General features: G+C 44.0%; 1 protein-coding gene across 2 annotated transcripts in view; it reads left to right on the top strand.

The window, feature by feature from the left end:
• Positions 1-27,718, top strand: part of MAML3 (mastermind like transcriptional coactivator 3) — a 410,214-nt gene that overhangs the window by 243,495 nt on the left and 139,001 nt on the right. For both annotated transcript variants that reach the window (XM_066385451.1, XM_066385440.1), the window contains exon 2: positions 358-1,884. In XM_066385451.1, coding sequence (XP_066241548.1) covers positions 358-1,884 — 1,527 coding nt within the window. The remainder of the gene's footprint in view (positions 1-357; positions 1,885-27,718) is intronic.

Here is a 27,718-nt window from a genome sequence, read left to right as displayed (position 1 = left end):
CCTAAATGTCTCAATTAAGACGTGACAAGAATTTAAGATAAGTATTGGCATCTTCCTCCAGTGTGGTATATTCTGGTCCAAGTTCCATATTTAGCATTCGTTTGGAAATAATAATAGAGGATCTTTAGTTTGCTTTATGTCTCTTAGCCATATGAGCTCTGCTTTGGGATAGAATCTTTTTCTATAGCATTTGAATTGAAGCATGATCAATTTTGAAGTTAAAAGTATGTGTAACCCCTTTACTTCTATGTGTTATAAACCCTTTGAAGGTTGGTTGACAGCAATGCATTTCACCACGCTTAAAGAGTGAACTACGAGCTGGAGATTTAGTCATCTTCTTTCCTGTTTCTTTTCCAGCTCCAAGAGACTGTGAAAAGGAAGTTGGAAGGAGCCCGATCACCACTTAATGGAGACCAGCAGAATGGTGCTTGCGATGGGAGTTTTTCTCCAACCAGCAAACGAATACGAAAGGACATTCCCACAGGGATGGAAGCCATCAACAGTTTGCCCAACAACATGCCACTGCCTTCAGCTTCTCCTCTTCACCAACTTGACCTGAAGCCTTCTTTGCCCTTGCAGAATAGCGGGTCTCACACTCCTGGGCTTCTAGAAGACCTAAGTAAGAACGGTAGACTCCCAGAGATTAAACTGCAGCCTGTTAATGGTTGCAGCGACCTGGAAGACAGTTTCACCATCTCGCAGAGCAAGGAGCTCAAACAAGAACCTCTAGATGACCCTACTTGCATAGACACATCAGAAACATCTCTTTCTAATCAGAACAAGCTGTTCTCAGACATTAACCTGAACGATCAGGAATGGCAAGAATTAATAGATGAACTGGCCAACACGGTTCCTGAAGATGACATACAGGACCTGTTCAATGAAGACTTTGAAGAGAAGAAGGAGCCAGAATTCTCGCAGCCAGCCACAGAGACCCCTCTCTCCCAGGAGAGCGTGAGCGTGAAGAGCGACCCCTCTCACTCGCCTTTCACGCACGTGTCCATGGGCTCTCCCCAGACGAGGCCTTCTTCTTCTGGTCCTCCCTTTTCAACCGTCTCCACGGCCACAAATCTACCTTCTGTCGCCAGCACTCCCGGCGTGCCAAACGCCGCCAGCTCACCAGCAAACTGTGCGGTGCGGTCCCCGCCCACGCCAAACGCGGCCCACGCTGCTGGCCAGGCTCCCCCAAGGCCCGGAAACAGTTATCTCCTCAATCCGGCCGCAGCGGTGTCGGTGGCCGGGTCGGGCTCGGGCCCTGTGGCTGTGCCCAGCTCCGACATGTCCCCCGCGGAGCAGCTCAAGCAGATGGCGGCGCAGCAACAGCAGAGGGCCAAGCTCCTGCAGAAGCAGCAGCAGCCGCAGCAGCACCCCAACCAGACCTCCAGCTGGTCCCCGCTCGGGCCGCCCTCCAGCCCCTACGGCCCAGCTTTCCCGGCAGAAAAACCAAATAGCCCCATGATGTACCCCCAAGCCTTTAACAACCAAAACCCGATAGTGCCTCCCATGGCAAACAACCTGCAGAAGACGACCATGAATAACTACCTCCCGCAGAACCACATGAACATGATCAGTCAGCAGCCAAATAACTTGGGGACAAACTCCTTAAGCAAACAGCACAACCTTCTCACGTATGGCAATACCAAGCCCCTGACCCATTTCAGTGCGGACTTGAGTCAGAGAATGACGCCGCCCATGGCCAATCCCAGCAAAAACCCGCTGATGCCATACATCCAGCCGCCTCCGCAGCCGCCCACACAGCAGCCGCCGCCACTGCAGGCGCCCAGGGCACACCTGAGTGAGGACCAGAAACGCATGCTTCTCCTGAAGCAGAAAGGAGTGATGAACCAGCCCCTGGCCTACGCTGCACTGCCATCCCACGGTCAGGTAAGTATGAAAGGGCGACACCGTGAGCCGTGCTCGGGGTGCGTGTCAGACGGTCCACATGTGATGACCTGTGCAGTTACTCGCCACATGTCCTCATGTAGTGACCAGAGTTGGGGTTGTTTGTCTGCCCCCCCCCTTCTTTTTTTCTGAGATAGAAAAGGTTGGCATGATTAAATTTCCTATATTTGAATGCCTGGGAATCAAGCTTCTTTTATTCCTGGCAGCAGATAAGAAATGAGAAATTGCACAATGTGTTTGCGCCGAGGAAAGCCATGCTGTTCAGGTCACAGGGCCAAACCTGATGCTTCTTATCTCCCCGGTCGTTCAGTCCTGGGCTCTGGTGGGGAGAAGGCCAGAGCCTTTAGGAATCTCTACAACAGTTGGATGATAAGGCCCTGGACAACCTTTGCCAAATGATGAATCATGGAAATCTGGGTTCTTGATGTTCAAATGTGGGAGAGTTTTCTGTGAACTGGAGGACAGATTTTTATAGAAATAGTCAATGTTTAAACATCTGTGGGTGAACTAAGGCAATGACAGGCTGTTTCAACCTCGTGACTTGGGAGTGTCGTCAAACCTCTCCAAGCTCTTCGGCTCTAATTTAGGAAAATATGACGGTGACTGTACCTTAGCGCTGTAGCCAAACAAAGTCTCCTCTCTCCCACTTCATGACATCCTGGTCTGGGCAGTACGGCTGCCAGTGATCCGTGGTAAAAATGAGTGGTGACCAAGTGGGGAGTGGATAATCATTGATCAGCTTCCTTCTCCTTATCCTGACCATGGTGGCAAGCAGCCAAAGCTCCTTCAACGTAACACTTTCTCTACCTTGAAGGAGAAGAGAATGGGGAAATGCATTGTTCTCCTCCTGACCTTCTCCACACATGAGTGAATTCACAAACCATCACTGGACTGCCTGTTGCTATTTTGCGCCTTAGTCCTCTCAGGATGCTGACATTGCGTTGCGGTTGGAGGTTTTGCAGAAAAGTCTTGGCTTTAAGGGCCCTCGTGTGCAAACAGGTTCCATCTAGTGCTTGGACGTGTCCATAGTTGGATGCATCAGCAGTAATACAGGCAGATCTTGCATCACTAGGCAGCTGTTTGCATCTTCTGTCTCGTGGTGTGCCCCCCCATATCCACCCAGTCACCCTGAACTTGACGGTGGTTGCAGGGCTGGAGGTGGTGCTGGCCTGCAGAGACAGGCCTGAGCTCTGTGGCTTGATTCTTGTCCTTCACAGCCTTCCAACCCCAAAACCTCACCGTGGTTTCTTGTCTGTACATGCCGGCCAGCTCTCAAGAAATTCTGTCTGGAGAAATAAAAATATAACTCAGTTTACGTCAACTGTCATCTGTCGCTGGTAGGAAAACATCATTGAAATGTGAACTTTTATGTTTTACCTTGGTTTCATTTAAAAATATACATATACCCCATAGGAAAAATGCAGCACTTTATACACTTCAATATTAAGCTATGAAGTAGGCAGAAATATAGGCAATATTCAGGGATGTTTGTTGTATAGCCCAGATGTGTCTGAGGTTTGTGAGGTTGCAGCTGTCAGGACAGTCTCTTGTTAATACAAATTGCGCTTCTACATTCAGTGTTTCTACACCAGCTACAGTAAAATATTTCCTCCGAGCCAGACCAGAGATGATTAATTCCAACTCACAGGCTCTGCAGACACATGAATGCAATGTGAGCCATCCTCCCTCCCCACCCTCACTTAAATGTCTTTTGAAATTTGTTAGCTTGGGATGAAGTCCTTGTCTTTGCTGGAACATGAATTTTAAGGGTGCTTATTTCAGGTCCTTCTGTTTGCCCAGCTATGAGTAACTGAGCTTTGAGCTGCAGTGGTCACGTTTTGAAAGAAGGCAGTCAGGTGAAGGAACAAAAGTGGTGGTCGTGGGGGCTAATCACAAGGTGCTTTCAGGGTGGACAGAATCTTCCTGCTCGAGGCCTCATTAGAATAATCACGTCTTAACCTCGTAAGGAACCATTGAGCCAAAGCATGCTTTCTAAGGAAATATGATATTAACTCACCACTGTTTGAAACAAGCTTCAAAATATATATTAAACATGTGAATGTCTTTCTGCAAACATACTATTTATTTCGTGCTTTCATCTGATTGTGGAGCAGTATTTACTTAACTCAGAATAGTTAAGTGCACTATATGTGAGTACGTTGCACAAATACGTGCAGGCATTATCGGCAAGATATAAAATGTAATTATACGTGGGTGTGGTTCACATTTGTTTACTGCTGTTGCTAGTGCAATATTCACTTTATTCTTTGTTGGGCACAAAGACCACAATCAGCACTTAGTTTTAATGAATGACTTGAACACCACAGCGAATGACACTAGAACACTGATTTCAAGATAATGATCTTATATAGATGTTTACTCATTTGGCGCATTTGTGGAAAATGCTATTTTTCTCATAAATGAGTAAAAATGTATGCAGTACCTGTATATTTCACACACACACACACACACACACACACACACACACACACACACACACAAAGAGGAAACTAAAACTAGAAAGAACCCAAAAAGAGCTTACTACAAAAGTTTGACTATGTTTTATCACGAAGCTTCACTTCTCTGAATTTATCTCGTATTCCTTATAATTAGAGGTGCATGTACAAAGATTATGCTCATGATATTACTTATAATAGTGAAAAACTGGAACCAAAGTAAGTATTTTGAGAAAAAGATGTACGTGAAAATCATGATGGAAATGCTCATAGGATGAGTGAAGTGAGCAGATCAGACAACAGATTGTATGTTACAACCCCGATTGTGTTTTAAATACATCTAGAAAAATACTGAATAACTAAAATATTAGGAATGGTATTTTGGCTTGGTAAAATTATGAGTGATTCTTGTTTTTCCTCCCTATGGTTTACCAAGTTTTCTATCATACTTTTTTGTTAATTCTTACCATTGGGAAAGATACTTTTTAAGGAAGGAAAATCCCCTATTTTAAAAAAGTGTATACTATGCTAATTATTTAAGGGAATATTTGTATTTTTCCCCATTTGCCAGTTGGGTTGAGGTGGTACCATTATTTTCCATATTTGTTTACACAGATTTACATATAGTGTTAGTTAAGAAGGAGATAGTTCCAACCCCATCTGCCCACAGTCCCTCTCTTTTCCTTTCTCTGTCCACCTCCCCCTCACATTCCTTATCATCGACTCTTAATTCCCATAAAACTGTAGTTAATGTAGTGACAAGAAAAGTATCAGTGAAACTTCTACAGTTTAAAAACTTCCGAATCTTCTCTGGGCTGTGTTCTTGTATTATTTCTCTGATCATTTCTCCTTTCCTTTTTCACAATTTGTTTGTTTTTGTTTTTGTTTTTTACTTTCTGGAACTTCTGTTGTCTTATATTGGACTTTCTGAGTCATTTTCTAATTTTTAAAATATGTGTTTCTATGGTGAAGCAGCCAGAACTTACTTTGGTTATGTCTATCTATTATCTCTTTCTAATTTTGTTGTTTCTCAAGGACAGGATCTCTCTCTGCCCTCTCTCTCTCTCTCTCTCTCTCTCTCTCTCTCTCTGTCTCTCCTCCTCTCTCCTTTTCTCCCTTTTCCTCTCTGTTTTTACTATTTTTTTCATAGTACCTGACATTACATCTTAAACATAAGAATGTTTAATAAATCATGAAACATGGCAATTATCAAAGTTCGAAACAAAAATCTGTTTACAGTGGATTCTCAGCTCCAGTGGAGAGAGCATTAGCACAAATAACACAGCTGCTTTTGAGATCAAACAGAAGAACTGGAAAGGCAGGTCTAAAAGGAATCCTTTGATAAGAGGTGGTTATCTTGAACCAGCAGAACAACAATGAGGTTGGGGGGGGGGGGGGGAGGCAGTCAGCCTCTGTGTCTGACAAACAGAAACACAACAGAGCAACTCTGGAAGGAGTGGTCTGGGAAGGTGACAGGGGTGCCCAGAACCCGGGAATAACTTTTACACGGAACAGTGGAAAGTGAATGCGTTCCTAAGTGTGATGTGAGTTTTTAGCAGTTGCGATTGTAGGACTAGAGAAAGAGGATGACTATGCTCCTTTATTAATGCTTTCCACGCTGTTCACCGGGTGTGGTTGCGTACATCAGAAAATGAGGACGTATATTCTCGTATTTTATAGAATACTTCTCCCTTTCCATTTTATTTTACCAAAATCTGTTGGGTACCATGTGAGGTGTATTATTATAGGCTTTTGAGTCATAAAGTCTCCACAGAAAGGACAGGGTTCCAATAGTAACAACTACCATGGAAATCTCTTTGAGGATAGATTTCCCTTAATTTTAAAAACTTGGAGTCCCTTTGTTATGCTTCCTTAAAATATATATAATTTTTATTTTATCCAAATAATATATGACATAGTGCAGAAAGTCAAATAGTACCAAAAGGCTTATAGTAGGGAAGAGCTCTCTTCAATTCTGCTTCTCCACAGAGGGTCACTTGAGTTCAAGAAGTCGTTTTCTTGTGTTCATTTCCACAAATGCTTACTTATTTCTCACTATTCTAGTTATTTCATTGTATAGATGAGGATTCTACTCACTTGCACGACTGTCTCCTCACAGACACAGCCCCTCCACGCTCATGGTCTCCTTTTTCTCTTCCCTGTAGTCTCACTATATGCTAGATGTATATAACACAAATTATGATTTTTAAAGTAGTCCCTATTTACATGACTGATTTTTTGCATAGTGTCTCACAGTTTAGCTTTGTGGAATGCTATATTTCCTTTCCTGTATAACTTGTTTTTCCTGTAATTAATAACTGCCTCTCTTTCTTTTAATTGGTGGTGACTCTTCACGCCTGATCAGTCTAGCCTCAAACTTTTCTGACTCTGCAGAACTCTCGATGAGCTCGAACACATCAAATAATCTATTTTTATTATATTTTCTTTTTTTCCTCCCCTCCCCCACACATCTCTCTCTTTGTCTTTCTCCAACTCCTCTCTTTCTCTCTCCCTCTTCCCCTCCCCCTTCCTTCAGTGTCTCTCTTGAAGGCTTATTATACCCTGTTGCTGCAGTTGTCTTGCTCTGCTGATTTATTGAAGTCACCATCATTCTTGGAATGTTCCCGGGCCCTTCCATATTGCATTTACATTTTCTTGATTTCTCTTTTTCTTTCTTGACTTAGTCCCTCAAATGGGTGGAGCACAGTCCCTCAGAGCTTATTAAGAAAGGATGCCCGGGAGATCATTTCTATGGAAACTATTTTTGAGACTGTCTTTGTCCTCACATTTGATTGATAGTTTGCCAGATACCAAATCATAGCTAAGAAAACATATTTGATCAGAATTTTAAAGGCATTTCTTCATGGCCCCATGGTTTTCATAATATCCAGTGACATTTAGATTCCCTACTCTATGGGTATAACTTGTTTCTTCACTCTGAGAGCTTTTCACACCTTCTCTCTGTCCCTGAAATTTCATGATGCTGTATCTTCATTCATTGTGACTGGCACTATGAACTTTTACAAAAAAAAAAATCTGGAAACATGTATCCTTAAGATTTGTGATATGTTCTTGTATTATATTTTTTGATCATTTTTCCCTTTCCTTTTCTCTTTTTTAACTTCCTGGAACTTTTTATTCAACAAGTATTGTACCTGCTGGATTATTCTCTAATTTTCATATCTTTGCCCTTTTTTTCAGTGTCCTATGAGATTTCCTCAACCTATGAGATTTCCTCCAACTCTAAAATTAAATGTTTTGTTTTTATTTATCACACAATTTTTGTAACCTCTTTCTTGTTCTTCGATATACCCTTTTTGAGCTAAGGATATTAACTGTCATTTTTAAATTAAGTTTTCTTGTGCCCTCTCCCCATTATCTGTTTCTCCCACACACCATTCAAATATGCTCTTTTTTTTTTTTTCCTTCGTGTTAGGACCTTTTCTTAAATGTCTTTTTATTTTATGAGCGCAACACAATAAAGCTAAGTCATTGTTCAGTGCCCTTGCTCGGGGCTTGTCAGACGTGAGGCTCTGCTTTAGGCAGGTTGGGTTAGAACCCAGCCATTTCGCTGGGTCAGTCCGTGTCTGTAGATTTTCTCCGCCAGTGTCCGGTCAGGAAAGACTCCTTCAATCCCATTACTGAGAGTTGTGAATCTGCAGGCCGGCTTTCCGGAACTGAGTAGAGCAATAGAGTTTTAGGTGAAGGATGTCTCACTAAATACAATGTAGACTTTCATGTAATCTCCCCATTTTAGGATGGTTCCACACCCCACCCTCAACTAGGGCTGAGATGCAGGATTGCAGAGTCTCGTGACTCAGTCTCTCCAGAGAGGTGTACACCTTTCTTCTTCTGCTCCGAGGGAGCATGTGTGCCCCCCCTCTCAGTTCAACAGGACTTCAGCCAGTTTTCCCTTTCTGTGTCCCCCACCCCCACACGGGCATCCTGAGAAACTTCCTCCTTCTGAGACTTCCCAGCATCCTCCAGCTTGGACCACCTGGCTCTCTGTTCGGCTTCCCTGCCACCGGGCGCAATGGAGCTTTTCCTTAAGCCTCTGCGTCGTTTACCACTCAGCCTCTGATTTTCATCTTCCAAAATTTGGTCGACGCCCCTCGACTGCTATTTTCCACCTTCTATCCTCTTTGTTCTTGAATGTTTATATCACTTTTATTCCTTTATTGTCATTTTATCCCTTCGTTGTCATGTATCCCTTTATTGCCTGTAACTCGGCATCACAGAAAGCCGAGATAAAGGCAGGTGTGTTCAGTCTACCCACGGCCCCTTCAGTAACTTGCGGCATCTATCTGAATATCGAGGAGTATCCGGTACTGAAATTTATATTTTACAGCAAATTTCACATTCTTGCTTCTAACATTTTGGGCTTTATTAGGGCTGGTTTCATGAAACCTGTAGTGCTCTCTTAAGATAAAATTTACATATGTCAAACATACAGGCTTGCAAGGACAGCAGTGTCAACATGATCAGCACACTATTTTAGGGGAAAAAAAGGTCTTGTAATTACAACCGTTAAGCAGTTTTTAGAATCTTGAAAATACTGACTTTCTTCAAGGACTATGAAAACAATTTAGGTGTCATGACCCTGACTGAACCCATGGTAACCGACCGCTCAGATGCAAGGTGCAGTATTGACTGAACACTCATCATAGCCTGAACCTGCCGCCCAGCCGCGGGGCCAGTGGGCAGAACTACTCCACAAATGCAGGTAGCAAATGAAATGTTCCTGTCGATGGGTGTAACAGCCATTTTACACGCATGCTGGCATATTGTGAAAACCCCGCCAGCATCTTAGAATTATGAGGCTAGGAGTAAACAGCAGAAAAAGAAAAGTTCTAGGAGAGGAATCCATTTTATAATCGTACTGGCGAAGAGAGAGGTTTTAATTAGCCCCCTATGAGAATACACTTTAAAGGTTTTGTATGACAAGAATATTCCTATTTACAGAGAGCTTACAACCCATCAAACCGTGTTTCTGAACTTTGTGGGCCTAAGCATCACCTGGGGAAATTGTTTAAGATGCAAGTAATCAGATTCCACTGCCAAAGACAGAGCCAGCGGGTCGGGGAGGCCTGGGAGTAGGCATTTAACAAGCAGCCCACCTCCACTACCATTGTCTAATGGGGAAATAGTACCTAAGGTAATTGAAACTTTAATTAAAGCAACCTGTGTTTATTTCATTACTCAATATTTGTATGTGCTTCAATATGGCAGTTATTGTCTGTGAATTATAAATTCTGTGAGGTCTAAGACTTGTATTTCAAGTAAGATGGGAAATTGTGCTTACTCTGGGTTTTTGTTTTTGAAGATTTTATTGATTTTAGAGAGAGAGCCAGAGAAAGAGGGAGGGGAGCGGGAAGCATCAACTCATAGTAGTTGCCTCTCGTATGTGCCTTGATCAGGCAAGCCCAGGGGTTTTGAACCGGCGACCTCTGCATTCCAGGTCAATACTTGACCCACTGGGCCACCATAGGTCACTCTTGGTTACTCTGTGTTTGATGGATTTCTTCTTCTAATTCTTTTTCTTTTTTTAGGATAGAGTACATTTTTAAAATGTATCACTTTTTATTTTTCAATTACAGTTTACATTCAATATTATTTTTCATTAGTTTCAGATGTTCAGCAAAGTGGTTAGAAAAATCACCTACTGCACAGAGTGGTCCCCCGATGCTCCTAGTACCCAGCTGGCCCCATACATAGTTGTCATGCTATTATTGACTGTATCCCCTAAGCTGTAATCTACATCTGTGACTGCTCTGTAACTACCACCAAGTAGTGCTGCTCAATCCCTTCACCATTTTTCCCCCAGTGCCCCAACCCTCTCCCCTCTGACAGATGTCAGTCTGTTTTCTGTATCCATGAGTCAGTTTCTATTTTATGTGTTTGTTTATTTTGTTCATCAGATTCCACATATATGTGAAATCAAATGGTATTTTTCTTTCTCTGTCCAATTTATTTCACTTAGCATAATGCCTTCTAGGTCCATCCATGCTGTCGCAAATGATAACATTTTATTCATTTTTTGTGGCTGAGTAGTATTTCATTGCGTAAATGTACCACAGCTTTTTTTTTTTTAAATCCAAGCATCTATTGATGGGCACTTGGTTGCTTCTCTACCTTGGCTAGTGTAAATAATGCTGCAGTGAACACAGGGGTGCAGATCCTGACTATGTTTTATAAATCACGGAATCACTCCTGTTGATTTTCTTCAGAGGACAAAGCAGTCCATCCACCCCACGACCCCCTGACTTCCACCATGGTGAAGGGGGAATTCCTTTCATCTCCAAGAGAGGATTGGTTATTCATGGCTCTGTATCAGGACCTACTGAGGTCACGGTCTTGTGTGCGCCAAGCTTCTCACCTCAAGATCTGCAGGAAGACAGACTGCCCTGGAGTAAAAGGCGCACACGTCAAAGGAAGCGCAGGGCTTACCTGGGACCACTCTGCGATGTCCTCCTCGGGGCAGGCCTGCTCGCGGGCGCATCCGTAGGGCCACAACTTGGTGTACCGTGTTCTGGCACTTTCCATTGAAGATGGCGTCTAGGCACTGTTCCCAGAGGAGGCGCTGTGTTGGCCAGATTCCTGATTCCGTTTCACCTCCTGAGTAGATCCCCTTCCATTCAATGCTATGCCTGCATCCTCATCCCCTGCCCCATGTCCCTGTGGCTATCCAGGGAAGCCGTGTATAAGACAGTGGATCTGGCTGTATTGTTTTCTTAACAGGAGCCTACTAGCCTAAGGTCTGTCACAAGAATAGAAATTGTGCAACTTGACCAAGCATATCCTCCCCATGTATGTATCTTCACTCTTAAAATTCTAAATATTATGGACTAAAAATAGGTACCAAAGTAATACCCTCAGTATGGAGCAGGTGGCTCAGTGCCTCCTCACTAAGCTCTGACCCTTGGGCAAAAGGAAGGCCAGGGTCAGCACCCCCTGAAGTGGACAAGGGCCACTCCCAGGGGGAGAGAAGCTGGGAGGTAGATCACACGTGAGTGGGCGTTGGGTAGAGGGCAAGTGGAAAGGCATTCTTGTGCAGGCAAAGGGTTGTTCCTAAGAGGACCATGCGGAGGGTAGCGAGCCTGGAGGGGAGGGTGCATGGTGAGACTAGTGAAGTGAAGTTTGAGAGAACGGTTAGGGGACAATCTAACTAGCTAAAGTGTGAGACGGCAAGAGTCTCTATCCAGATGGGGCATTTAAAGGGAAATGAATAGAGTGGCATTGAGAGGAAAGAAATAACTTGATTGCTGAATGTATGATAAGATGAAAGGGAAACCTTTGATCAGAAGGTTAAATGTTAGGGTGGTTTAACAGCTTCTGAAAGATGATGGCCGTGTCATGCATAAATCTAAATCTCAAATCCTTTTGTGTTTAAAAGCAGTTCAAACACTTGTGATTATAGTTATCTGATTCTTCTGATTCCTGTTCCCCATTCCTTAAGATACTTGTCCGGCACTCCTCACAAGGTGTGGAGCAAGCTCATAGAGATTTTATAAAAGTTTGTGTTACACTGAGCCACAAAATAGCTACTGCTGTGTTTTATAGTTGTGCTTTTTCTTTTTACAAGTGTTGATTTTTCAATAAAGTCATATTATTATAAAAGTGGTTGTTTTCATTAGTTAGAGTAGTAACAGAGTGCCATGGGTTTCTTTTGCTTTCTGGTTCTATTATAAGGATTTACTTGGTCAGATCTTGTCTATTACTTGCAGGGAGCACTCTAAAGATGGTCATTATGTGTATAAGAGAGGAACAGGGTTCCCAACTCTAAAACATCTGACATCATCATTCAGTAATTATTCATAGCAATCCTGAGCTTTTTTTAGAGATTACAAAGCTTTTTCTTGGGGGTGGGGCGGGGGCTATTTTTATTTACAAAGATAGTCTATTGTGTCTTGATTCCTGAGCAAGTTTCTGTGGAACTAATCTTCCTTATGACACCAAATGGTTTGCATCTGACCCAGTGCATAAAGAATCAAAATACTTTTCACATTAGTTAGATTACTAATCCATTGTTATAATTAGTTTATATGATACATGAGATCAGGACAGTTACCTAAACATTTTTATTCACTAAGCAGGAAATGTTGACCCCAAATACTATCCAAACTGATAACTCCCATTTATTAATATTATGATTTCCTAGACAAGGTTTTATAAACATAGCTGCATTCTCTAATTGCTTTTGCATCTGAGAGGTCTGGAAGTTTGTTTGGGCTTCTTTTCTACACTGGGCTCTAGCCAGCTCATACAAAGGACGTTTTAATCAGCTTGTTAGGCCAGGAGCACTCTCAGTGCTGAGCCAGAGTTTGTCAGGACGCAAGGATAAAGGTCACTGTTGGGTATAGAGACTGGTCCATGCCAGGCTGCCGCTTGTCTTTCTGGAGCCTCAGTGAGAATTAAGGGAGAGGCACCTCCTCTGAGCAGATGGATGGAAGCCGCTGCCCTGTGGGCACCCCAGGTATGCCTGCAGCCCCCCTTGCACCCTCTGCTGGACACTGGCATGCTAGTCACACACTGCCCAGCCATCGGTAGGGGTGCACCTGCTCTTTCACTAAAAGCCACTAAACCCAGAGCAGAGCATCAGCATCTCAGGTCAGTGCAGTAAGAGTGTGAGTTGCATGTGGCACTCAGTGCAGTGGCCTGACCGACCCTGTTGTATGAAGTCGTCGGGCTGAAGGGCGACTGAAGCCCCTGGAATACAAGGTTGTGCGCATCTTCTGATTGTCAGGCAGCCTTCGTGATGGATGCTACTAGTCTCACTATCACCTGTTAGTTAATAGGGTTTGCATTAATGAGGCAACCATCCAGAGAAGGGACCTAGAAAACTGTTTGACTTTTGTGTTCCTCCAGAGCACGGACAGGTTTAGATGTCCCCAGCTCTCGCTGTGCACCATCCACTAGGCTATATAAGGCAAACCGTGCACCTTTAAAATTTCTGTTGGCCACATTACAAAAGGCAAAAAGAAACAGATGAAATCAATATTAATATCTTTTTATTTAACCCAATATATTACCATATTATTACATCAACATGTAGTCAATATAAAAATTATTAATGAGGTCAGTCTTACCTTATTTTTTCATGCCAAGTCTTCAGAGTCTGATGAGTCTGTTACACTTACAGCTCAGGTCAAGTGGTCTGGTCACATCTCAAGGGCTCCTTAGTCGCATGGGGCTGGGCAGGGCAGGTCAAGAGCAACAACAACAACAAAATTCTGCTCTGTGATCGGAAAGGCAGTCGGTAGAATGAGAAGCTGTTTCAGAACAGCTAGCTCTTTATGTCACCTTTTAAAAACTAGATGACCCTAAACTAGACAGAATAGATTAGTGCTTCTCGTTGCCCACCGCCCAGCCGGGGACCCTTTTCCGAGTGGCACTGAGCCCTGTCCTGTGGACAGCCTGCGCACAGCAGGCGTTGTGCCCTGGTCGTTAGACACCTGCTCTGTGAGGCCCACAGCCGTTTGTGTGGTGTGTGGCTGCTTCTCAGGAGAAGGCCATGGCCCTTACTCATGCGTGTCCTATCGGAAATGTACAACATATGTGAGCAGCCTTGGGGACACAGACACATCCTGTGGCAGGTCGGAAGCCCCTGACCCCCTATTAGCATGTCAGTGAGTGTAGCTAGTGATCTGGGCTTGCTGTCTGGGGTTTTGATGAGCTTCATCAATTATGCTGGGGGGAAAAAAAACCATTTGTGGCTCAAGAAGAACCCACTCAGATCTTCGTGAACTTGAGACATCGGACAGTTGGCAGCGTGTTAAACTGGAGGCCTGGTGAGAGAAACACGTGAATGAACACAGTGCCCCAAAACACCGCCAGCCGGCACAGCGCTCTCCACTTTGGACGGACGCTGTCCCACACTTCACTGCTCTGGACCCGGGGACAGTGAGCCAGTGTGAGAGCAGTTAAGGGACCACCCTGGTGCGGAGGTGGCAGCGTGCAGAGGTCACAGCTGACTCGGAAACTAGGACAGGGATTCAAATCTTGCTTCACCGCTGTGTCACCTGCGGGACCTTGGACAGCTTGCAAGAGTCCTCCGAGCCGTAGGTTTCCCACGTAGAAAATGGAGATGATAACAGCAGGATGATGACGATACTATGTGCTGATTTATGTAAAGCATTTAGTGTAGTATCAGACCCTCAATATGTACTCTATGCATTTTTTGAAATTTAGAATATTAATTGTATCATGTGCTATTTACATCTTCTTAATCCTAGTCTAGGAGAATCATAGTTCCACTTCACTTTTTCTCTAAGGCAACTTCATTCATTCATTCATTCAATAGACATTTATTATGTACCTGAAATGTCTAGGCCTTGGAAATACAAAAATGCAAAGATTCTTGGAGAAATATATTATCATATATATATAAATATGTGAAGTTACGTGGACAGAGGGAGCACAAGGTGGTCAAGTATATAAATGTTCTCTTTTAAAAACCATTGGCAAACTTTTAAATGATAAAGAGATTTGTTTTACCCTATGACCGGATTGTTCCTCTTGCATTCATTTACCTCTATGTAAAATAAAAATTAATTATTTGTCATACTTTAATATACAATATAAAAATGCCACATTTTAAAAATTCATTTGCATTAAATGATCTTAAGTGAGAAAAACACATCAAGGAAAAATCTATCCACTTCCCACCTCTTACCTTAGAGGGCCCTGAGACTTCGAGAGGCCTTACAGTACCCTGGTTGTGTCTGTAACCTTATTATATGAGAAAAATCATTTGTCTTTGTCTTTGTTAATCAGAAGTTTAAAATGAAGGGGGTATTTAATTCAACTGTACACTGATGACATCTAACCTTTTTATTAGAAACAGGTAAACAAATATTCCCAAAATAATGAAAATTATTATTACTTTAAACTGGTTTTTTGTTTAAAAAAGGGGGGGTTATTTAGATTAAAACAGTCATTTCAGTCAAACTTTTTAAAGCTTGACTCTGAAACGAACAAGAACCGTATTGGAAAATTAATTGCACGTGTTATGTGACAAATCATACCCCAAACTTAGCAACTTAAAACAAGCATTTTTGGTCCCACACCGTTCTGAGGACATCCAAGGGCAGCTTTAGGGGTGCCTCTGACTGAAAGTCTCCCAGGAGTTGGTGGCCAGCTGGGCGGTGGGGTGGCATCCTCTGAAAGCCTGAAGGCGGGATTGGTGCTGGGGGCTGGGCCCCGAGGCCTCGGGCCCTTGTCACGTGGATCCCTCCGCAGGACTGCTTGAGCATTCTCGCAACGTGGCATCTGGCTTCCCTAGGCGGAGTGATTCAAGAGCGAACGAGGAAGCCACCGTGCCTTCTTAGCCATGGTACTGAAGTCGCACGCCTTTGCTTTTTCGTCATTTTATTATTTGAAAGCAAATCATTCAGTCCAGTCATGCTCTGGGGGAAAGGGATTGTTTTTTTCCCTCTTTGGGGAGTGTCCAGAATTTGTGGACCTATTTGAGGACACCATAATTACCATGAAAGGCTTCTGACATTTCCTAAACTGTGTAGGTGGCATTCACACAGAAGCTGAGGCTGGGAAGGACTGAGCTGGGGAAGAAGCCGGCCCTGTCTGGGGATCTGTGCACTGCGGTGCTGTGCCCACGGAGGGCGCGGGAGCAGCGGGGGAGGAAGACATGGGCTCTAGATGCAGCATAAATGTCTTTTTTTTTTTACTTTGCAGCCCCAGACCTGATAGCAAAGCCACGTGTGCCTCGTAACAGGGAATTCGTGTGGAATTCTGTGGTCAGATGTGAAGAAGCTTTTGCTGTTATTTAGAGGAGGAAATAAATTTTAGAGGACCTAGCATCTGAGCTATTGTCTTGTTTGCACTAAGCCCAGCCATGTTAGTTACATGGTTTTCTACTTCTGCTTTAAGAATTCTCCCCCTCCTCCCTTTTCAGGTTGGGGCACTCAGTGTTCCTAACCTCCAGTCCCTGTCTGTTCCCTTGCCCCCTGTGCAGGCTGTCCTATGGAAGCGTTTCCCCCCCTGACACGACTGCATGCTTGATGCTGCGACGCACCCCGCGGCATCTGTGTTCTCCCGCAACATCTCCAGGTTCCTCCTGTTTTCCATCTCACAACCCCGGGCGCTGCTGTGAGCCACGTTATAACTTCCTATTATTGAATATTTCAGGGGCCAGAGCCCTCGGTGCCCCACGCCGTCCACTTAGTCATTTCGCCCCACATTTGTATTATTCACAGCAAGATGAACACGCACAAATCCTTTAAGTCCTTCGGGCTTTTCTTTCCATTTCCCCTTCAAATATGAATCACCTAGCAACATTTGTTGAGAACCAAGTGCCCAGGAAGCTGGGTGCCCATTACTGTGAGCATCACGAAGACGTAAAAAGGCACGGTCCCAGTGCCTTTACGAAGTTTATCCTCTGGTAAAAGCTGGATTTTAAAAAAATCTTTTAAATAATAACAGCACACAAATTTCTATTTCTATTCTAGAGAGTGACATGTTGTCTAAGGTGCAATGATCAAAAATCCAAGGGTGAGCCTTTCATATACCTTTTAATTGGGAAAATGCACTATCTTTTGGATTAAGTAAATGTATATGCCTTGAGAAATAATTGCTTCAAGATAATAATTTTGTGAGGTTTGACTTCTAGTATTATAAAAACATTTCACCAATCTGGTGAAAATTCCAATGTGTTTGAAATGAAATTTAAAAAAAGAAGAGGCACCCTATGAATATGATAAGTAATTAGCCTACAACTGGTAATTGAAGTAGAAGCAGAAGTTAAATGTTTTAGTTTTTCCTCTTTTTTAAAAGACATCAACCCCACGCTTTGTTAACGGCGTGTTGTTCAGAAAAGGGAATGGGGGAATTGTGGACTGTGAAGAGCTGACGAGAAGTAAGAAGTGCAGGTTGAGAGAGAGCAGAAGATGAGGACTTGAGAGGAGACTACAGGCTGCCAGGAGGCCCTCGGAGCCTGTTGTTAAGATCTGACCTGTGATACAAGCAACAATGGGCAATGTAGTTTTCTGAAAAGAGGAGAGTGCCATCTGATAAAGGGATGGACTTAAGAGCTGCTAGGATACAGCACTCCTGGGACAAGATAATGAGGGCCTGAAATGCAAAAAAAGAGGAAGTGTCCATGGGACACGTAGCAAAAAGAGAATCAAATGTGACCCCCAAACACCTTACTTGATAAAACTAAGGATAGCCATTGGTGATTGGTGAAGGGAGAGTAGACCAAAGGGAATGGTTTGAATACCATGTGGCTTAATTGTCAGTCAGATCTTCAATAAAAGATGTCTTCCATTGGAAAAATAAAAGACTAACGCTGTGGGTTTCAGCTTCATCCACATGCTTGTAAAAAATTGAGTGGGTGGACCACTCTCGAGGGAAGTTGCATATGAGAAAAAATTTATAGCATATAGCACGAAGTCTAGAGATTGCTAGAATTAGTGTCTGGGGAAGATGACAGGCATTTACGAAATAATTGCACATGTGAGTGTGTGTGCATGTGTATTTGTGTATATACACTCATATATGTATTTGAAAAATATCCAAAAACCCACTCATTATAATGTTAACCCTGGTTAGTTCGAACTGCTGGAATTATAAATAACTTTTTCCTTTCTTTTTCTCCCTTTCTTTGTTTCTTTTCTTCTTTCTTTTTGTTTTGTTTATCCACATTTCTTAATTTTTCCAGTTGTACAGGTATCACTTGTCTAAGTTTCCTCATAGGGAGAAATCACTTTTAAACTCTTGGTACAATGAATTTTCAGGGTCAGAATAAGAGAGAACCTTGAAATAATGGTGGTAACGTGAGGAAGCCAAGACCCTGATGGTTATGTGATGTGTTACTAGGTTTTTAAAATGAGAGTTTGAATTTTATAAAACTGGGACATAAAGATACTCTGTCAAGAAGGAGAGTGGAGGAATGGGAACAAGAAAGCCATCTGAAGATCACATATGCTGTTCTGTTCTCATTTTTTCTGCCCTTGCCGAGGGCAGTGGCTTCAGAACCACCTTCATTGCACTAGCCTAGCCTATCATAACTGGTAAAACAAATTTGAACACTTTTCTATGTCGCTTTCCCTTCGCCCTCCCTACACCCCCATCTTCCAGAGAGATGTTTATTTTGTAATGAGTGTTGCGGGCTTCTTAGTGTCGGGGATAGGGCGTGGTATTTGGTTGGCCAGGCAAAAGGGAGCTGATACACATGTGGCCTGCAGCCTGTAGGTCACGTGCCAACAATCGAGAATCCATACGTTAGAGCATCATTGTGGCACCTGGCCAAAAGGCAGGCATACATGCTTACGTCATTCTTACCCAGCTTCCTGGGTCTGTTCACCTGTATCTCTGGGTAAAGGATTCTTGTCTCCAGCATTTTAAAGTCACCTCAACCTCTTTGTCCTTTTCACTGAAGGACGCTGCATATTAAAAACAAACACTTGATTGCTTTTAGAAAGCTGACTTCCTTGGGTCCTTGAAAACATAGATCAGCAACTCAGTGGAACTAACTGGGAGGGCTGGCAAAGGTCCCTGCTCCTGTGTACAGTCCTGTCGCTCCACTCTGCCTCCGCCACTCAGCCCTTCTTTTCTGATTGAAAATTAGGATTTTAAAAACAAACAAAGAAAAGTGAAACAAACTCATAGACACAGAGAGCGGACTAGTGGTTTCCAGAGGGGAGGCAGGTTGGGGGACAGGGTGAAAACGGTGAAGAGATTGAGAAGCACAGATTGGTAGTTACAAACTAGTCACAGGGGCATCAAGTCCGGCGTGGGGAACTAGTCAATGATGATGTGATAACAAGATGGCGCTAGGTGGGTACTGGAAATATTGGGGGGTAGGGGGGACATTTTATAAGGTATATGATTGTCTAACCATGATGCTATCTTCCTGAAATCAATACAAATAATATTGAAACTATAATTGAAGAAAACAATTTTTTAAATTTTTTTAAAAAGAAAATTACGATTTTAAAAGAATTGTGTCTTACATGCACTGAATGACTACAGAAGCAGGAATTGGACAGTACCAACCAGGCTCTTCAATCTCTAAGTCCTTCACCCTGTTCCCCACACCAACATGGGCGTGAAACGGTGGGTGCACACCTGGCCACACCCAGAAAGACCACCACACATTTCAGGGTCCCCCACCCATTTCCACGGCTTGCTCACACCCCAGGTTATTTTTACGTAATAAAATAAACGAGGAAGGGGATTTAAATGAACTTATGCATGGGAAGAGACTGATTTTAGAATTCATGTCCTGAGAGCCTTGATTGTCAGGACCAGGTTCCTTTTCTATACCAGTTTCTCACGGAGAAGGAGAATGTGTTTATCACCTTTATCCTGTTTGGAATTTTTAGAGAGAAATTTTACACAGTCGTTACTTCTGCCCATCCTATTTCTTTAGACATGAAGTTGTCAAAACAAAACGCTCACACTTTTTGAGTGAATACAGTCATTCAGGCATTGTCGTACGCACCTTACGTACATGTCCTCATTTAATCCTCACAAAGCTTATCATGTTGTCAAAGGTTGTATTATCTCCATTCATATATAAGAAAAGTGAGACTTAGAAAGGTCAAGTGATTTTCCCCCCTAAGGGCGCATAGCTAGTAAATGGAAGAGTAGAGATTTGAACTCGTGGCCCAGGCTTTGTTTACCATCTGTGCAAAAACTGCTTTTTTAAGTTATATAGTAAACTTGAATTTCTATACTGTTTTCTTTAGAAGAGTTAATAGCACTTCCACATACTAATTTACTCTCATTGTGTCAGGGTGAGTAGCAAAATGGAAAGAATCCAGAACATCAAATGGATCTTGAGTGGTCCTGTGGCCAGCCCGCCACATGCACGCAGTATCGGCGGTACTGTCTCTGGGTTCCTGCTAAACCAGTATGAGTACTCCGTGAAGGTCAGAGAGGGAGCATTACAGCTGCACTGTTGAGCACAGTCACCATTTTTCTATTTTGGTTAAAGAGTAGGGTTGCTTTCACGCATGTGTGTGCAACACACACACACACACACACACACACACACACACACACACACACGGTTTCCCATTTCTCACAGTACCTAACACAGGCCTGAATACGAAAGAAGTACTCTGTATATGCTTCAAGAATTGAACTCATCTCTAGGAAAGAGAAAGAGGAAGAATTGAATTTCAGAAGAACAATTACGTTATATTGAAGCCAGGAACCAGTCCACTGATTTTTTAGAGTCATGCATGGGGAAACCAGGTCATTGCCACAGGGGCTGTAGAAGGCAGTCAGTAGCAGTGAGCTCGGGAATGGATGGACCTTAGTTTGAGTACTGGCCATCCACCTACCAGCGATGGGGTCTTCAACCTGTTACCATCCATATTTGAATTTTACTATGTTACTTTTTTTTTCCAGCGAGAGAGAGAGAAAGGGGGGGGGGGGGGACAGACAGACAGGAAGGGAGAGAGATGAGAAACATCAATTCTTCACTGTGGCACCTTAGTTGTTCATTGATTGCTTTCTCATATGTGCCTTGACCAGGAGGCTACAGCAGAGCAAGTGACCCCTTGCTCAGTCCAGCAACCATGGGGTCATGTCTATGATCCCATGCTTAAGCCAGTGACCTCGTGCTTAAGCCAGATGGGCCCGCACTCAAGCTGGTGACCCTGGAGTCTCGAGCCTGGGTCCTCAGCGTCTCAGGCTGACGCTTCATCCATTGCGCCGGCACCTGGTCAGGCTACATATATTTCTTAACTTTAGTTTTCCCACCTGGGAATTGGGAATAATAATATACTCAAAATTAATTACTTCATTCTTTTATTGCCAGTATTGTTATTTTAGGTAAGGAATCAGAGAGAGACAGAAAACAGTTTTCCATAAAAACATCTTCATTGGGAATTAAACAGATCCTGGTTCCAATCTCACATTTGACATTTAATTAAGATGTGCCTGGGGCAGGTCTCTTCAGTTTCTTCACCTGCAAAATGAGATGATGTTGCCTGCTTTGCAGGGAAGATTAAACAGGGTGAATGTCAAGTATCTGGTAAGTAGCAGGTGCTCAACAAATGTTAGCTCTGGTGATTATTTTCCTCTTACCAAAGCTGGTGAATTCCTTTCCTAGAAACTTAGACTGACTTCCTCAGGCCCCTGTAGGCCTGTGGGTTTTGACTTCTTTTTTTTTTTTTTGCTTTTTTAAGTAACACGTCCCTTTGAGAAGACAGTGAAAGCTCTAGCAATCTCACCAGAAAACACACATTTCCCCAACAAATACGGACACAGTGGCAGGGGACTCATAGACACCCTCTCCAAGATAAGATAAGGCCCAAGAGGGTGAAAAAATACACGACAATCCAAAGGGAATTAGTATTTGCTTTGTAAAGGGGTGTATCATGGTATTCCCATTGCAACTTTTCTGGTATCATTAGACTAGAATTCCATTTACAAAAACAAACAAACAAACAACATCAACACAAAAACCGCACTTTATTGAGAATGTTTTAAGAACACATTTATTTCATTAACAGAGCAAACCTCTTCTAACAAAGCATATTTGTCAAATGCCCATTATGTGCCTAATAAGGGGGTGGGTGTTATGAGGGACAAAGGAAGCCTGCCATGTGGTCCCTGCCCTCAGCCTTTCCTTTCTAATTGGAGAGGCAAGTGAACGAGGCAGCCTTAGATGTATTAGCGCTATATGCTGATATAATCAAGCACTAAATTGTGTGTGCTTGTGTGGGTGAGCACCCAAGCCTCTCATATCATTCCCTGACCTTGAATGGTACACAAATCATTAGCGTCAGGCTGGAATTGTCGACGCGCCCCCCATCCCCCGCCTTTGCTTGGGCGACTTCCATCACAGCCTCTACCTCCGTGTCTGGAACACACTTTAGAGAAGGGGGGGGGAGGGGACATCACACAATGACGAAGAGAGAAAAATCAGTAAGGAAAGAAGAGGTCACCACTGGGCTGTGATCAGCCCTGCCGATGGATTCCGTGTTGTATGGCGTCGGCCCTGGGAAGCCTCCCTGGGGGACCCAGGACAGCTCCTCCGTCCCTGTTGACAAATTAGCCTTCTGTCAGTGGCTGGAGCTGAAGAGAGAGGAATGGCGTTAAGACAAAGGCCTGACTAATGGGAAGGGGAATTCAGCCATGTCCAAGGTCCAGACTCTGTTCACCGAAACAGCTTGGGGATCGCGCACGGGAGAGTCACAAGAGAAGTGCGATGGGAGGGACACAGGCTGACCCCAACACTCATGGGCCCGAGGCAGGGTTACAGACAGGCCTCCGCGCCATGTGCTTCGTACTTACTTGTTATACATCAAGCAAACTACTCACTGAAATATGTTCTATCCTCTGACCTTGACACACAGCAACAGGGAAGGGCAGGTGTGCATGTATAATCTTTGCCTCCCGGGAGCCCTGCAGTGTGGGTTTCCTGGCCTGCCCAATTCTCCTTCCGTCCCTGACTGTGCGTTACCACAGAGGCCACCCACACATATGGGACACTCCAGCCCGCACCTCTAGTGGCCATATGCACCCCCCAATGACTGCTCTTTCTGCCTAGAAGGGCACAAAACTATGTGGCCACCTGCTGAGGTGCTACCTGGGGAAGCTGACCTGGTCCCCTCTGCTAAGGAACTAGAGGTTCCAGGTACCCAGAACACAGTCTAGAAGGGGGGAGGTGCATATGCACTGTCACCTTGGCCCTGCAGACTACTTGCCTTGGTAGGGAGGGATGTGTCCAGAAGAAGACACAATGAGGTCCTCTAAAGCTGATGGCCAGGGCAGGATCCCCTCAACACCTGTGTATAAGGGCATACACTGAAGAGAAGAAGGAAGGCTGAGGGAGGAGAGCAAAGCAGAGGTGTCCAGACTGCTCAGTTCATTGCGAGAGACGGGGTGTCAGTGGGAAGGAACCCAACAGGATGGAGGAGAGGCTGATGAAGAGAAGGGAGAATGCCACTCCTGGGTCATCTGTACCAGATAGGGACTCTTCGTTTATTATCGTGTTTAGTCAGAGAATGAAAAAAAAACAAACAACCCTGCTTTACAGAAGCCAAAGGGCTGTATAATTCAGTGACAAGAGATATGAAAAGCAAAAGAGTGATGGTTTTGGAACCAAAAGCAGGGACTGGGAGTGATTCCTCTCCAAGGTCACCTGGCTCCGTTGTGTTTCTGCAGCTGCCTGGCAGCCTGCTTTCTGCGGCCCCTGTGACCCCACTCCAGGGATGCCTTTCCCCCCGGAAAAGAGCAGAACTGGAAGTTAATTTTCATTCTCCAAGGAGAAAAGAAAATTACTTTTTAGACTATTGACTATTGAAGAATTACTTATGCAGAATATTGAATATAAGTAGTGAACATTTAGCCAGACAGAAAGAGGATAGTTGCTGTATTTGAATTTGTACTACTTGCAGAAGTAAAGATATTTAAAATTTTGCACAAATATACATGGTAGAGCTGAAGAAACTACTAATGATATGTCAACATAATTTTTCTCCATTTCCCAAATCTTTGTTTTGTGAATAAAATATTTTGAGTGATTTAGGAGGGAGGAAAATGAGTCACGAGTTAAGCATTATGAAAAACAGTCAAGGTACAAATTTCTGTTACTGTTGTCCTGAAAGTATTTTTATTCACACTTAGCTTTATTATTATCTGGTAGGTAGGTGGGAAATCTGAGATTCCCTGAGGGTCCTTTGACCTCCACCTAATGTTGACTCTGCTCCTAAATATGTTGCTGGAAATTGTAGCACAAGAGTAAGTGGACATTGTGAATAATAAACTTGCCTGCATAATTCTTACAACTAAAAAAAAAAAAAAAAGAGTAAGTGAACATTGTTGACTTTGGTGTTCAGGAATTTACCATTTGAGAATTTTCTTCCATCACAAATAAAGCCAAGGCATCATGATGTAATTAATTATCATACTGGAGTATAAATATGGAGTATATGAATTTGAGGCCAGAACAAGAAGCCTAGAAGTCAGAGCGTTTGTGAAAGAGCCACACAATGGCCCAGTCGGTACCCTCTTTCGACCTGTGTCCTTTGCCTGTCATCTAAGTGCCTGTCTGACATTCCTACAACAGCGTTGTCATGGACCCCCATGGTGGGAAGTTATTTTGAGGAGCTGGTGTAGTAATAATACCCATCCTCAGAGGTGAGGGATACACCAAACTTCTCTTTATTTTTGCTGTAGCTGCTAGACTCCAATCTTGCTGTGATGGACAGATCATTCTCAACATGACTTCGTCACAGATGACCTGACTCCTGACAAGTTCAGTCTTAAACATGGTTCATTTTCTAAAATTCTCCGTGGCCAGTTAGAGCCCCAGACTGCAGAGCACTACATCCTGATTTGTTCACCAGTGTGACTGACAGGTGGAAAGCCTGTGCCCACAGAGAGTGGCCAGTGGGGTGACAGAACGGTCAGGAGTGGACATACTGTTTGCTTATTACCCTAAAACTGCAGGCAGGACTGTCCCGCCCCTTCAGCCTCCCCTGGGGCTTTGTAGTTCAGAACACAGTACTTCTTTCAACAGTTTTTATTGAGTATTAACTAGCTGTGTGGGATGTAAAGAACTATGACAAGCATTCAAGGAACTTACAGTGAATTTATTTTTTAAATTAAGTCTCATAATTTGACCAAATAGAATAAGTTCCACTGGCATTGCAAAGAAAAAGAGAGGAAGGGAAGGAGGGAGAAAGGAGGGAGAGAGGGAAGGAGGGAGGGGGGGAGGATAAAAGGGAAAAGAGCCAAGAGTCATTAGTTCTATCCTGCCACAGATCTGTCCTGGTTGAAATTTTTATCAATGACTCAGAAAAGTTGGAAAGGGCACATTTATCAAATTGGATATGACATGGGCTGGGGGGGAATAATGAACACCACACATTGCAGGAAGGAATGCAGATCTCAAAAAAGCTTCACAACCGGGAATACTGAACAGAATCAATCAAAATGAAGTGTATCAGGAATCAAGGTTAGGCTTGTCAGTTACTGTGGGACTTGAAACAAGTTACTTAACCTCTCTGTGTCTTTGGTCCGTTAGGTTTAAATTAGGAACAAAGACAGCAGCCCTGGCACCTAGGCTTATTCCTATCATTTCACTCAGTGCATGTAAAGTGCTTACCTGCCTGTCACCTCAGAGGTGCTCAGAAAGCAGAGGGAGTTCTCCTTCCCGGGTGCCGTTGCCTGGTGGAAATATCTGGTAAAACAGAACCGTGGGGATGGTCCACAGAGACGGGTGCCTGACAGGCCACATTATGTGGCACATGTCCAGTGAATGTCATACTTTAAAAGTGAGATAAAGAAGCTGGGCTGAGTTCAGAGGACAGTAGCCATGACACTGAGAAAGCTTATTATTATGTGATGGGAAGTTAAAAGAACGAAGTATATTGAGCCTGAAGTGAAGAAGACTCAGGCCATACATAACAGCGTTTTCTAAAACTTGAAAGGTTCCCATACTATAGATGGTTTAGATTTATTCTCCACCCAGGGGCCCAAGGTGGATATTTTAGAAAGACAAATTTGGCACAGCCTTAGGAAGAATTTGCTAATATTCAGAGTTGCTCCAGGTTGGTAACAAATGCTCCAGGAGAAAATGATGTCCTTGTCACTAGAAGTTATCATAGACCCAATGGCCACTTGATGAATTAATGGGTGCTCTTGGTAACCTTTAACATCCAATCTCCGAAATTCTGTGATTCTGAGAATAAATGGGGCTATTTCAATTGAGACAATAGGCAAGAAGACTTATTATCAATATGTTGATTTATCATACACCAGAGAAGACGATCTAAGACCAGCAGATTTGAATCTGGCATTGGTAATGTTCCTTTGGGTTCACTGGGGGTGGGGGTGGGCGGAGGATTAGAGAGGGGGGTCTCTATCCTGTCCTAGGGTAAGCGCTCCCTCAACGCTTGTGCCCCTGGCTTTGAGGGGTGTCTGTAAGCCTGTTAGCTCAAAAACAGACCTTTTACGGAGCTGGATGCTTGCAGCCAAACAGAGTGGCTCAGCAGACTGCACGTTCATCCTGCTCCGTCTCCGTTGAACCTCGTCCGGCCTCAGCCTGCAGTGAACCCGCTGCAGAGGGTAAGCCAGCTCCCTGCGCCTCTTTCTTTTTTGGTGTTTAATGTCACTGGTATTTGTGTTTCCTGTCTGCTTTAGGTTCTATTTGTTGTTTAAAATGACAAAACTTCATCATGCCCAGGCTATTTAATTACCTTCTTTTATGTTGTGTTTTCATGACTTTGTTTTATTTGAATTTTCCCTTTTTATTTTTATTTTTTTCAGTACTAGAATTTAAAATTTGGAGCACATAGATACGTATACAGTGTTACCTCCCCTTTGTGTGTTTATATGTATTGTTGCCTTAAGCATCTGTTAGTGGTACAGTATAACGTCCTACAGATACTGTTTATTGGTTTATCCATTGCAGTCTTCTGAGAGTTGCAAATGATATTCTTCAGTAACCCCAAAGATTGCCATTGTTGATAAACTTGCTCTTTCAGTGGGTGGGATGGGACGTCGGGACCCTCTAGGGATCTTCACAGAATCGCGCAGGTTAGAAGTGAGAAATGGCTGCCTTTCGTATAAGGCCGGGCTTTTCCCAGCTTCTGTGAGGCTTTAGCCCCAGCTCAGTGCTCCAGACCTTCCCAGACCTTGGACAATAGGCTTGACTGCAGCCTCTACCTGCCGCTGGGTCTAACACATCAGGACACAACCGTTCGGTGGCTTTCTGATTGCTGGTATCTGAGCCTCTGCGCGCTACCTGCTTGTTCTGCTCCCCCCCCCCCCCCATATCTTCCTGTCCCGGAAAAGACTGTAGGCTAGTCAGGGGTTAAGGTCAGTCAGTGCTTATGTTGCTTATGTTCATCCGGGTTCCCTACATTTCGAGTCCTTGGACTCGCCCTTTTTCCAACAGAGGATTCTTCTCCTGGCTCCTGTCCTCTGCCCTGTATGGATTTGACTCCATCCGTGATTAAAAACTGTATTCATCTTAGCTGCTTAAGAATCTCCTCGGTCGGCCCTGGCCGGTTGGCTCAGCGGTAGAGCGTCGGCCTAGCGTGCGGAGGACCCGGGTTCGATTCCCGGCCAGGGCACACAGGAGAAGCGCCCATTTGCTTCTCCACCCCTCCGCCGCGCTTTCCTCTCTGTCTCTCTCTTCCCCTCCCGCAGCCAAGGCTCCATTGGAGCAAAGATGGCCCGGGCGCTGGGGATGGCTCCTTGGCCTCTGCCTCAGGCGCTAGAGTGGCTCTGGTCGCAATATGGCGACGCCCAGGATGGGCAGAGCATCGCCCCCTGGTGGGCAGAGCATCACCCCTGGTGGGCGTGCCGGGTGGATCCCGGTCGGGCGCATGCGGGAGTCTGTCTGACTGTCTCTCCCCGTTTCCAGCTTCAGAAAT

Source organism: Saccopteryx leptura, chromosome 1 (genome assembly GCF_036850995.1).
Source record: "Saccopteryx leptura isolate mSacLep1 chromosome 1, mSacLep1_pri_phased_curated, whole genome shotgun sequence".
NCBI classification, from domain to species: domain Eukaryota; kingdom Metazoa; phylum Chordata; class Mammalia; order Chiroptera; family Emballonuridae; genus Saccopteryx; species Saccopteryx leptura.
The sequence above is the reverse complement of the archived record's forward strand: the minus strand, read 5'-3'. Positions and strand labels throughout refer to the sequence as shown.